The 13,139-nt window shown below is 30.6% G+C and overlaps 2 protein-coding genes and 1 long non-coding RNA gene across 10 annotated transcripts in view; 2 read left to right on the top strand and 1 right to left on the bottom strand.

Moving 5' to 3' along the window:
- Positions 1 to 12,877, top strand: part of LOC117164163 (neuronal calcium sensor 2) — a 70,674-nt gene extending 57,797 nt beyond the window's left edge. For 5 of the 6 annotated variants that reach the window (XM_033347054.2, XM_033347047.2, XM_033347048.2 and 2 more), the window contains 3 exons: positions 442 to 585; positions 2,751 to 2,879; positions 3,253 to 12,877. In XM_033347054.2, coding sequence (XP_033202945.1) covers positions 442 to 585; positions 2,751 to 2,879; positions 3,253 to 3,429 — 450 coding nt within the window. In that variant the 3' untranslated portion in view covers positions 3,430 to 12,877. The remainder of the gene's footprint in view (positions 1 to 441; positions 586 to 2,750; positions 2,880 to 3,252) is intronic. The other variant, XR_013058063.1, reaches the window with a different exon arrangement.
- Nca (neurocalcin homolog) overlaps positions 1 to 13,139 on the top strand; it is a 79,915-nt gene that overhangs the window by 57,938 nt on the left and 8,838 nt on the right. The window contains exon 1 of one of the 3 annotated variants that reach the window (XM_033347046.2): positions 4,322 to 4,438. The exons of the other annotated variants lie outside the window; for them this stretch is intronic. The gene's annotated coding sequence lies outside the window, so the exon portion shown is untranslated. Of the gene's footprint in view, positions 1 to 4,321; positions 4,439 to 13,139 lie in introns of those variants that run through there. 3 annotated transcript variants of the gene reach the window in all.
- Positions 2,100 to 2,845, bottom strand: LOC143302495 (uncharacterized). Its single transcript, XR_013058067.1, has 3 exons — positions 2,717 to 2,845; positions 2,376 to 2,484; positions 2,100 to 2,299 (listed from the first exon to the last, which is right to left on the bottom strand). It is a non-coding gene; the product is annotated as an uncharacterized LOC143302495 (long non-coding RNA).

Genomic DNA, 13,139 nt, shown 5'->3' with positions numbered 1-13,139 from the left:
CTACAATTATACATGTATAGCTCATACGTGTATTCGTCATATATATATATAGTAGAATCATTAAAAAGGACGATTAAAATGTTTTTTACACTAAGAGGATTTTAAAATAACTACATTGCTATGACATTTGCTTGCGTAACAAATAACACGTAAAGTGTTACTTAATTGCTCATCTCGACGTTAATTTCTAACTATATTATGCGCAAACAATTTATGTATACATTACGGAACGAATTGCGTATATAAATAAATTTCTGTACTTTTTTAAGAAAATTGCTTAAAATTAGTTATTTGACTTTCTAAGTAAAATGAGAAAAAATTATATCCTTGCAATCAATATGATAGTTTTGGTTTTGAAATAAAATTGCATAAGCATAACAATATTTTTCTAAATAAAGGTACACGCAGACACACAAACACTTGTTTTTCTTTACGTTATAGCAAGATTGCCCAAATGGTAGATTAACGCCAGCAAAATTTGTCGACATGTACAAAATGTTCTTCCCATCTGGCAATGCGGAAGAATTCTGCGACCATGTTTTCCGTACATTCGATATGGACAAAAATGGCTACATCGATTTTAAGGTAAGATGAGATCTCCTCAAATTTATTTTTACTATTATGTTCCTTCGCGAATGGAGAAGTACGTCTTTCGTCGAGGATAATACATGCAAGTATATATGCTAAGAATAGGACTTGAACGCTTCTGATACCGCAGTTATTCTGCATGATTAAACTTTCTCACTTTTTAAATCGTTTTGGACTATGAACGTTCCGTTTCTAAAGAAATATTCTAGTTTCGATACTTCGCTGACTACCGTTTTTCTGAAAAGAATTACGCGATTTATCTTCATGCGTGGAGTGCAGAAGAGTTTGCGTTTATAAGCGAAGCAAGTAAGTCATTCTTATATAAAGTAGAAGATACAAAGCTGACGAATAGATTTGAGTAATGTTTATTGTACAATACAAAATTATCGCACACAAAATATTATTACAAGATTCGGTTTCATCTCCATTCATATTACAGAATATTCTAATTGTTCTTTCTGCTTAATCAACATCTGATACATCGATATTCTCAATTTTTTGTCACGATACACGTCGAATTTGATATTCCACACTGCGGCTCCCTTTATCTCTAAGATCGTTTAGGTGAAACTGAAATCTCTGGATCGCCATCGCATCAGACACAGTCGTGGACAAAACCATGGACAAGTGACATTAACAGTCCTTACTACGTAGTAGGAGGCAACGACAATTCTCTACATCCACGAAATGCCATGCCAACCACACATCCCTTATTCACATAGGTATGGCTTGCCTACCAATCTCTGAATACGCAAACACACTGAAAAATATTCAATACTCAACGAGTTCAGTAATTATTTTATAGAAAAGACATGTAAGAGGTGTACGACCAGTATTGAAGTTTTTCGCGAAGACGATATACAACTGATATTTTAGAGATTAAATAAATTCTCTCATTTTTCTTGGAGATAATAATTCTCGGTTTCGCTTCGAACGGTGAAAGACTGAAAAAGAAGTATACGAGTTTTATTAAATTCAAAAGGGTATAGAGCTAAAAGTTGCGATCCTTAATATACGAAAAAGAAAAAAAGGTACATTTCAGTAAAATTCTGGTAGAATAAATGGTTACGAAATAACATCAACGACCTATCAACATTGCCGTCTGTAGCAAATACATCTGCAAATACAAAGGTCTTTAGAAAAGGCTACGCCAGTGATACATAGTATAGAGAAGTAGCCGATGGCAGAAATTTGCCAGAGGGGCCAGCACGTCGATGGGGTCAATACGAGAAGTGGAGACACTTCGGAGGTCAGGAAGAGCAAAGAGCCGACTCGCCCTCGACTTCGTTCTTTAAAACCCTCGCCGTTTGTCTACCTCAGGCGTCAGATGACCTAGTTCAACTTTACTATATCTTCAACGGCGATGCTCGAAATTCACTGCGAACCTGACGTAGAAGCGTCAAGGTATCCAAAGATTAGCGCATCCACTTTCTTAATACTGTATTCTTCCTTAAAAAGCTGTTTTTTCTTTAACCTCGTGACAGTCGTTCCATCTCTACTAGCTTCCGAGATATACCAGAAAATGTTTTTTCAACTTCTGACAATGAAAGTAGACAGTTCTCAAAGTGAGATTATACGTCTCTTGAGCGTTAATTGTAAAAAATCTACTTTGATTGGTAGATAAACAGTGTCTTGAACAAGATCAAAGGATGGAGGAACGCTGCAGGGTCGAGCGATGTTCCTTGCGCGAGTGAAACAAACATTTAACAAACTAAAAATATTGAATGGAGCGTTCTTTCGAGCCTCAAGAGAATTTATCGCACTTTACTATGTAATAATTTAGTTACCTTAGAAGCCAAGGATGGTGTCCAGAGCCTCGTTGAAATTGGACTGATATCTTGAGTCTACATTTATTTCTTGGAACTAAGAAACTATTGCCAATAACTTTTCTGTCATCTACGAAGAGTTTCGAATTATTAACAGGACAACAGCGAGGAAAAAGAAATACGCGCACATCAATTGTATTACGAATTTCAAATGTACAGTTGTGCATATTTTATTATCAATATAAATCGTGTAACATGAAGTGTTATGAAGTCTACATTATTGCTCGCCGACAAGAAAATTAAATTGTGTTATTACACAGAAATAAAATGTCAACATCAGTGACTACACGGATATTACCTACCTTTTATTACAGAAATCGTAATGTTTTATTGCAGGAATTTCTATTGGCCATCGATGTAACGTCTAGCGGGACGCCAGAAGAAAAACTAAAGTGGGCTTTCCGGATGTATGACGTTGATGGAAATGGCGTCATTGATATTCAAGAAATGACTAAGATCGTTCAGGTATTATGTGTTTCACATTAATATATATTTCTCTTCTAGCAGATAATAGCGAAATCTTTTATATCTTTTTCCTTTTGTTTTACACTGGTCGTACGTTTACAGCTTAGAGATAAGATAGCGCAAAAAGACTACGTCACTTCACGTTAAATCGTTTAGTTTTTACGTCGATATCAATGAATTTTTCAAGATGAAGTATGACACTAAATACAATTAAAAAGAGAGGTTCGCCGTCAGTTTGCCAATTTCAAATTCACTAAAAAAATAAAAAGCTTCGAATTTTCCAATTGTTGCCTATTTTTATGATAACGGGCTCTGCTTACGAACTTTCGAAAACGAAACAAAAATTGAACAGATTATATTTTTCTATTTCTAGGCAATATACGACATGCTCGGTGCATGCTCGAGCAACAGACCAGCAGACAGTGCAGAAGAGAGAGCGAAAAACATATTTGCAAGAATGGATGAAAATAATGACGGTCAACTTACCGAGGAGGAATTTTTGAAAGGTTGCCTTCAAGACGAAGAGCTTTCAAAAATGCTGGCCCCTTAATTCCCGTGTTTTGTTTCGGGATCGATTATTAATAGTACACTGTTGTCAAAAAACATTCGTAAAATACCAACCGACCGAGCAACAGCGATGAAAGCAATTTCAGATACATCTGTCTTTCATACGAAACGTATTTGTTGTAGAATTATACATACATATACAGACGCACGTATTCGTACGCGCCCGTACACATGCATACACGCACAAATACACGGACACGCGCGTGCGCGCGGATACATTGCAGCATTACAATGGTTAATACGAAAACCTGATAGAACACCTTTAATTCCCAGAATTGCAATTGGCAAAGAACAATAACTAAAGAATCGTTGTCTTTCTACGTTCTAATTTCGAGTCGAGTTACCGGAATCGAATAATTTCTCGAAAGAATTCGTCGACAGATTACTTTTTAAGGAATCGGATTTAAGTGCTGTGAACGCGAAAGGAGTCCACCCTTGATCTGAATTTACAACCGGTGATACGAAGGAACTCATACGTTGACTACTTGGAAAGTATCCAGCATTAGACATCCAAAAAATACCCAACTTCTCAACAAAAAAAAAAAAAAACAAAAACAAAAAAAACACTTAGACTGTGAAGAGGACAACATCGGCAAGCAACGCTTTGCAATCATGACCATTTTAACATTTTATATAGTTGCAATTTCGTTGTCGGATGTAAACGCAAAAGAAATATTTCAATGAGATTGCATCGAGGAGTTTAAACTGATGCTTCCGCGGCAAGTACCTTAAGATTGACGTTTAAGGTGAACGTTAATTACTAGACGTAATTTGACAGGATTTTTCAATGTTTCGTGATCAAACGGTTCAGACAGTTGCTCTCCCTTTATAATTTGAACAACGACGACAAAGTGCTAGGACATTTCGTGAGTGATGGTAACACAACGAATTGCAAGAGAGTACTGTCGAATAGGTAGAACAAATTTTCAATCGAGGAATGCAATTTTATATTGCACGATATACTTCAAATGGTACATTTCACACCCAAAAAGGTATGTCATATTAACTAGTCAATAGTTAACTGATTAACATTTTCATTGAAATTTTTCTCGATCTATCTGTATAGAGTGTCTGGCAATGAAGAAAATATTTTCCAGGGTGATCGTACGTTATAAAATACTATGAAACTTAGAAATAAACAAATTATATTTATATTTGCCGAATTACTAGGTTTCAAACATTATTTCGTTGGATATTCAAACTTCTATAATCAAACAATATTGTTTGCATTGTAATTTTGTTTCTGTTTTTAATTGCATTTTATTTGACAATATAAAATCATTCCTTCAAATTCTTCCTTTCAATCCTTTTTGTCAAACATTCTATACTTTTCAAAGATTTCACTGATATGTCTTATACCAGTCTAAATACCGTAGGTCCTGAATTTATTTTTTATTCATTCTACTAAGAATACATGCTACGCTATTTAAAATTTTCATGAGTGTCACTGTATAATTTCTCATATACGTATTATAGTGAGTGTATAAAATATACGCGCGTCGTCTAAAACTAGAAGATAAATACGAAACATTTAAGTTGGCAATGTATATGCGTGCAATATAACATGTCTACAAAGAATACTTAGTATTATTGTGTAATATGCATCAAGCACTACGTTCCTTAAAATTAGGGTAGTAATGGAATATATTCGACAGATAAAATCTATAGTTTAACGGAGATTAAGGAACTTCATGTTGAATAAAAAATATGTCAACGATGTTGTCCCTTTAAATTTACTTGCAATAATTTAAGATGAGAGCATATAGATAATAATACATTCATCAGCTGGTAATAAGGAGATATATTGTGAAAATTATAAAGTTTGTAACTCGTTAACTTCTTTGTGGTAAGGAAATATGGAAGCAAGGTAACCAGCTCTGAAATTTATACTACAACTGCTTACCAGCACGCATGCAATTTTTTGCTTTTTTCATTTCTAGGATCACGCGTAATAAGATGAAAATGCACGAGACGATTTTTCTCGAATCGGCAGCCAATCCGACATTCAGTTATTTATTGGCACGAAAATATAAATGATTTATAAATTTTATTTTCAATTTAATTTTTTAATGAATTTATACACGTTGGCCGGATCCGCAACTGAATCCCATAAAATTGCCTTGTGCATTTTTAGCTTAATTCCGCTTATCCTTTTATGCATCCATGTGATTTTTCAGTTTCGTAATAAACTTCGATTTTACGCTTAATGTAGCTCAATGGAAATCAAAAGTATACCCATAAGCAGATTAATAATTTTATACAAAATCTTCCGCTCGACAAAATTAACTGTACAATTTTTTACAAAATTTATTTCTTTTATTTCTAAACGAAATAAGAAAGCAGAAAGCAATTCGAACGAAAGGTATGGCGTTAATGAACTTTTATCCATGGTATTTCATTATTATTTTGATTCCTTATTTTTGTTCTTCTTTTTTTTTACATCAGAGTTATCTGTGATTTTTAAAGCCTATAGATCATTCATTACTATTTAGATAGATGAAATAAAAAAATAATTTTTCTTCTTGAAAGAAAGGTTGCCGACACAATACTTGAGATTTTACGAATTTATATAAATCACGGGTAAAATATCGTTTCATTAGGATTTGCTCGGAAGGTTTGTAAGCAAGAAGTAAGTAGGTATCTATGTACTAATATGCAGTTCGTGCAGTTGATGTAAACAAAAATCGCTCGCGTTATCCGTATAGTTACATACATATTATGTATTGTATAGTAGACTAAGTACATATCATTGCCTCTTAAACGAAAATCGACCTGACGAAGTTTTCTTCGTGTTTTTACAACTTCGTGCTTCGATCATGCATACTACGATTTCAGTCAATTTTAAACGTGAACAAATTTTGTTCGTTAATACGATATTGGAGAAAAGATGCGACCTCACCCGCGCGCGCGCACACACTCCCAAAATCTTTAAATACATAATTATACGGAGTGAATATATTATTCATTCGCGGTATGATAAAAAAAAAGAATGATCTTTATTCATTCGTTGCAATTTATATAATCAGTGACATTCGTTCATTTAAATACATCGGCACAATATTGATTTTTTTAAAAATGTCCTCAAATGGTGGCATTGTCCATAAATAAACGTGATTTTGTATTGCATTATTTCATTTTGTTTCATACAAATTATAGTCGACTAATTACGTAACTAATTGTTTAAAATGATAAGACAGAAAAAGATGAATAGAAATAGGCAACTTTCGTATTATTATTAATTTATAGACATATTACAAGTATATGCATACATGTATGTTGAGATACTTTTCACGTTCTGTGTCCCTATTCGTGATCTTTTGCTTTGTCCCCAATAAATTGAAGGATAATGCGTAACAAAGCATCGCAATTCTCCTTAAATCGAAAGTGCAGCATTGACAATCGAAATAACAAGTTTCTTTATTGAAAGAGTCAATGGATATAGACGAAAAATTTTATAAAGCTTAAGAACAAACCCAAAGTGCATTATATATTACAAACACGTTGTTACATCTCAGTTTCCACCTTTGATTTTTGCAGCGTTCAATAATGAAAAATTAATTGCTCTCATAAAAGAATACATTAATAAAACCATCTAACTCTACGAGTAATCTGTTTTCTTCGTAAAGAAGTTATCTGTATTTTTTCATTTTTTCATGTTTTCTTGTACATACTGACATACGAAATACATTTTATAAGCCCACGTATAAAACATTTTATTAAACATCTTTGAATCTTGTCAATACGTACGAAATACGTACGTTAATACGTACGAAAGGGGCGTAACTCACCGGATAGTAAAAATATCACATTCAGTACGTACTCACATTTTATCTCCAATAAGTATTTTACTGAATTAATCTTAAGTTACAAAAGTTCAGTATATTTGTATGTCGTAACAATCCCAATAATTTCGTAATATGTGTCAAAGTTATTAAAACGACAATTACTGTTACATCAACGTAATATACGAAGTAACAACTCAATGAACAATGCTTAATCACTTTGATGGAATATTCTACCGTTAATATATACCCCATAGAGGGATATTTTATGAAATCTACTATGAAAAATATCCGAAAGTATAATCAATTGAAACTACGAATCTTTCAAGCTAAACATGAGAAATTCAAATGCAAGCGAAAAATTGAATTACCTACGCTATTTCACAAATCTATACTATTTTATATTTTTCTACGCCATCCATTCTATCCTCCCTATACATTCAATCACACTTCCAACCTGTTAAAAGGCACGCTTCTATCTTTTTTTTTTTTTTTTACTAATAATTATCACTAGAATGCGGATTTCTATGCATTTGTGGGAAATTTAAAGGTGCAAGAAATGCACAGAATGCGCATGACAGGCAAAAATATATAAAATATTCAAGATACAATATTCTTCCATACAATTATGATATTTCGTAGGGGAAACAAAGCTTAGCTCCCATTTTTTAGTTGTATTCTTAAAAACATGGATTTTCATAAATATCAACAGTCTAATCACTCTTTCTACAACTTTTTGATAAATTACGCATTACAGCTATAAAACAAAACATTATAATACAAATATACTCTATGTATTGCGCGATAAAGAGATTCGTGACAGTCCTCGAATGACATGGTAGACATTTTTTATTTTCAGGCCTTCTTCGAAAGTTAGGATCACATGAATCCTTTCAGAAGAAATGTGGTTTAGACCAGTTTTGCTTTCAATGTATAAAATATCATTGTTGCTTTTAGGGGTGCGATAAAAGTGTCTTACGTGAAATGATTGCATTCAAAAAGGGACATATTACGATATATAGAACGTATTCCTCTTCTTTTTTAAGTCTTTTAAATATATTTTAGGATAGGCAGCTTCTTTTATCATATAATCTATTTTTTTACAATATTATTGACGATATTATGACAAAATTTAGCAATGTATTTATGCTTATATCTTTACATTTTGTATAAATACTTTCATGTAATTTATGTATTCCACGAGACTAATCTCCCATATATCTATTAATAAAGATACATTGATACCAATATATGGATATGGGTATGAATATGGATATAGGGATAAATATATGATGATTATTGTAACATGTAAACCCTGACGAAAGTCGAACTCGTTTGTTCGTTGTGCTGCTCGTGTAATAATCCGTAAGCTGTTGAAACATTGAAGCGAGAATTTCAATTCGAATTATACTTTCAAATAAATGATTAATTTATTTAAAGAATCACCAATAAAATCCTGTTGTCATAATAATACGCGAAATATATTTCGTGACTTCCAATTGCTTTGTATGTAAAAAAATTTTCAAAACACTACTCACAAATTTTATATTCTTATTCCAAAAATTCTTCTAATTGAATAAATATTTTAATGCTTTTCATTGCATCGAGTTACACGTAATACTTGTTAAAACTTTCCAAGCGGTGTAAATGAAATTTTTTAAATTTCATAAAACAAAATAAACTTCGCTTTCACGTTATTATCATAAATTACTGAATAATTGAAATTAATTCAAAATTCACATTACAATGATATACATTATACAATTTATTATGATAACATTAATTTCAGAATTTCATTGTATATTTCATTTCGAACGCAATGGTACACGTATCATCAGTGACGGTATATGGTTTGAAATTAAATGTAAAAATGGTATGAAGATACAAAAGAAAATATCGTTATTACATTCATGCTTATTTTTTTTATTTATAAAAATTGTTCTTTTTTTTGAAATTATATTATCACAAACGGATTTATGCAAATTACATTACTCAAAGTAGATCTGTATATTGCTCGAAAATTCGTTTAATTCTCATAGAATTGCAATTGCTAAAAACATAATTATATATGTATATATTTGTGACAGACAAAATATACTGCCGATTATTATTTCTGATTTTACATACTTCGACGTCGTTTCGACAATTTATTTAGTATATAGGCTCTTTAGGACCAGTAGTCTTCGATATATTTGAAGAATATATAGCCTTTGTAGAAATCTAAGATTAATAGATTGTAATAATGAACATAATTTGAACAGATACTTCAAATTTAAAATATCTTCTCTGCTATTCTTTCTCTACTTCTTCTCATTTGATGCTAATGCTGACGTTGTATAATGCTGCTTCTGCATCTACTTTCCGTTTTTATGCTGACTATTAAATATGAACTTGATACTAAAGAAACAATATGTATAAACTCTTCTATCATATTATGTAAATGAATTCCTTGTTGTTCCCTCAAAATCTTAAAATTCATACTTCGAATCTTTAAAGCTGTCATTAATTTACCATCAAACCAGTGAATAGATTTCGAAATATAATCGTAATAAAATTATTAGTTTGATGTTGTATAAATAAAATTGTTTAGAATCAATGTTTTCGAAATTCACCAGACTATGTAATTAACAACCAAAGGCTTTTAACAATTTAATCTGAATGTAAGTTAATTAAATTAAGAAAAATTCTTTTCTTAGGAAAAAGCAAAATCTGTAAAGAGATTTATTCGATAACTTATTAAATTTTTGTATACTTTGCTGGTGTCCAATCATATTAAATAGAACATTAAATAAAAAATGTAATAAATTATATGTAATAGCGTCGTAAAGTATGTGATAGTTATGTGTTACTTTTTATTTTCCAAGAGCAAAAAAAAAGACTAAAAAATAAATAAATATATTTCGGTGGAAAGATTTATGAAATGTATAATAACAAGTAAGAGGTAGTTCAATGTGCAATTGAACGATAATTATATTCGTATCGTTTAGTATAAGATTATTAAATAAGATTGTAAATTTATTTGAAATCACGATCGACGATTTGACAAAATCTTATGACTGTATACTTTATGGCCTTGCTATCTTATAAATTGAAAGGTTTGAGATATACGTACTTCTTCCAAAAACCAGCATGTTTACACAGTTTTATTATAGATTATTTTGTAGTCTTTAGATTTTCGGATCTCTGTGTCTCTTCAGAAACGTGTAACTAAAAATTGTATATGCATTCGTTATACTCATTAAATAATGTAAAATGTATGAAAGGAAACGAGATATATATATATATATATATATATATATATATATATATATATTTGCTAACGTAGTAACATTGATTTTGCTGATATTAAAATTCTTATGTAACCTAGCTAATGCGCGCCACAATACTGTATGAATTTTGTATATACAGTATATTTCAAGAAGGGTGCGAAATAACGTCCTTTAAGAAAAGTTTTACCGACTTTTATCTGTAGTTATTTAATATACATATGTATGCGTTCTTTTAACGAGAATCTTGCATAGGGCACAAACATGTTCGATTTTCAAGAACACTGTATACAAGGTCTAAGAAATTCATTAAGTTGGTTTTTTGCCTAATGATTAAAAATCTTAAAAAGACATGTTAAAAAGAAGGAAAATAATGATTCAAAATAATTTAAAGAACTATAAAAATGATATATATATGTTCTTTAGAAATAACCTATTATTTGAATAAACCGAATTTTGCTATTATGTATTTTATTCCAATCATTAAATTACAAATGTAGTATTATGAATTAATGTATGTTACAATTAATGCGTTACATTTACCAAAAAACTTATGAGACAAAAAGGCGGCTGCTACACTTGTTATGTATGTGCGTGTGTGTGTGTATACATATACATATACATACTATATATAACATTTCTTAATGTACATTTGAATCTTTCCATAAGGAAAAAAAATGTATTTTTTTTCAAATCCATTTGATCTAATCGTAGAACTGACTATAACAATGTAGCTAAACGCAATTAATTCTTTTTTTTCGCAATTAATTAATTAATTGCGAAAATTAATTCGCGATTTTGAAGAAAACTGGGACGGGTCACATATTGTGGAAAATGAAATCTACCATATTTTTGTAACAACCTATAAAATAGTTTCAAGGATATTTTTATTTTATCGCACATTCATTTCATGCAATAAACTGTTTTATCGTTAACAAATATCATCCAACATAAAATACATGGAAGAAATTTCTGTAAACAGATAATTTTGCAACAAGTACCTGAATTTCAGTATTCGATTGTAGTATTATTTCAGACCAATCAACCCATTTTTCTTTGAAATCTCAATACAAATTCGAAAAAGATACCTTGCATCTTGTTACATACATAAAAGTTTGTTCTAAATCATATTTGTCATCGCTTCTGCGTACTTTTATAATCTGTTAGAGTCGCCGTATAATCTTTGGATCACAAAATAAGAAAATTCGTAGTTCAAGTTACGTATTACGTACGTAATATGCAGCTAATAAAATTAATCAAACTATGACCGATAGTTTCTATTCATAACTTACTAAAATAAAGTATTAAAACTATTATTCAGTTTCAGAGCGGCAAGAAATATTCGTGATCCAATGATTAATCGTACTTATAAGATCGGTAGTTCACTTCTAAAACACGCATCTTGAAATTGACATACATTATGCTGCAAATTAAAGCGTACAATTGCATTTATTTTGTGATATTTTAGTAGTATGAATTATTTCTGAGATATGAGTATATCGATTAATTAATTGGTATTAATAAACATGCGTATTTCATGATACAGGTATATGTAATGCGTCAGTATGAACATTATACTATGGGTCGACATAAAAATAGATACAGGAGAATGTGTTTTACAAGAATTACTTGACGCCATCCATACATTTGCTTAAAATTATGTAGATTATCGGTGGTAAGAATCTACAGCACATTGTCAAGCGCAACGGATAATATTATGAGTCTAAATATCATTAACATACATTATTAATCATGTCTAATGACCATTTTTGATTCTCGTTTACTTTTAAGTGTTGAGAACCAAATGAGAATAATAGAACTTGCTAGAGACAAAATGATATTAATTTAAAGTTGACATACTACAATACTCTCGAGATGATTGCGTTACGACTCAGTCACATAATTTTTATCCTTCGCAGAGAAAATTTTAGATAACATACAAATTGTAACCATAGAACTACAAACTATTCATGGATAATTTATTATTTTATTATTAATCGAATCTCCCTTTAAATCGAAACTAAATGAATGTCTTTTTTAGATTTTAGTTCTTTTTCTTTAAATAATCTAAAATACAATATAAAATATTGTGCATACATAGAAATGCTTTCAGACTTGAACAGACACCGACATAATTCCAGAAACATGTTTTTTAAATTTTACACCTTTAATTCACGTTCGTAATACACGTGATTGGTCTAATAAGATCTAATATATATGTACTTATTACGTCAGCACGATACCTATTAGTATTTCGTTTAAACAATCAAACATAATTTGTTCGTAAATGGTATGCACCGCGAAAAAAAAAACGAAAAATATCGACATTACTCATCATTACTAATAATATTATAATAATAAATCACAGTATGCTATAAATGTATTATCATTCTTATTGTTGTTGTTGTTGTTATTGTTGTTGTTGTAATCATTGTTGTTGATGTTATTATTATTATCATCATTATTATTGTTGTTGTTGTTATTATTATTGTTATTGTTACTATCATCATCATTGTTATTATTATCGTGGTTGTTGTTATTGTTATCATTATCATCATTATTATTGTTATACTATCATCGACGTTCTTTTATCAAAATTGCTGTTTCTTCTATATTTCTTTTTACCATTACTAGAGCCACATTAA

This window comes from Bombus vancouverensis, chromosome 3 (assembly GCF_051014615.1).
Source record: "Bombus vancouverensis nearcticus chromosome 3, iyBomVanc1_principal, whole genome shotgun sequence".
NCBI classification, from domain to species: domain Eukaryota; kingdom Metazoa; phylum Arthropoda; class Insecta; order Hymenoptera; family Apidae; genus Bombus; species Bombus vancouverensis.
This window is presented reverse-complemented; position numbering and strand designations above follow the sequence as displayed.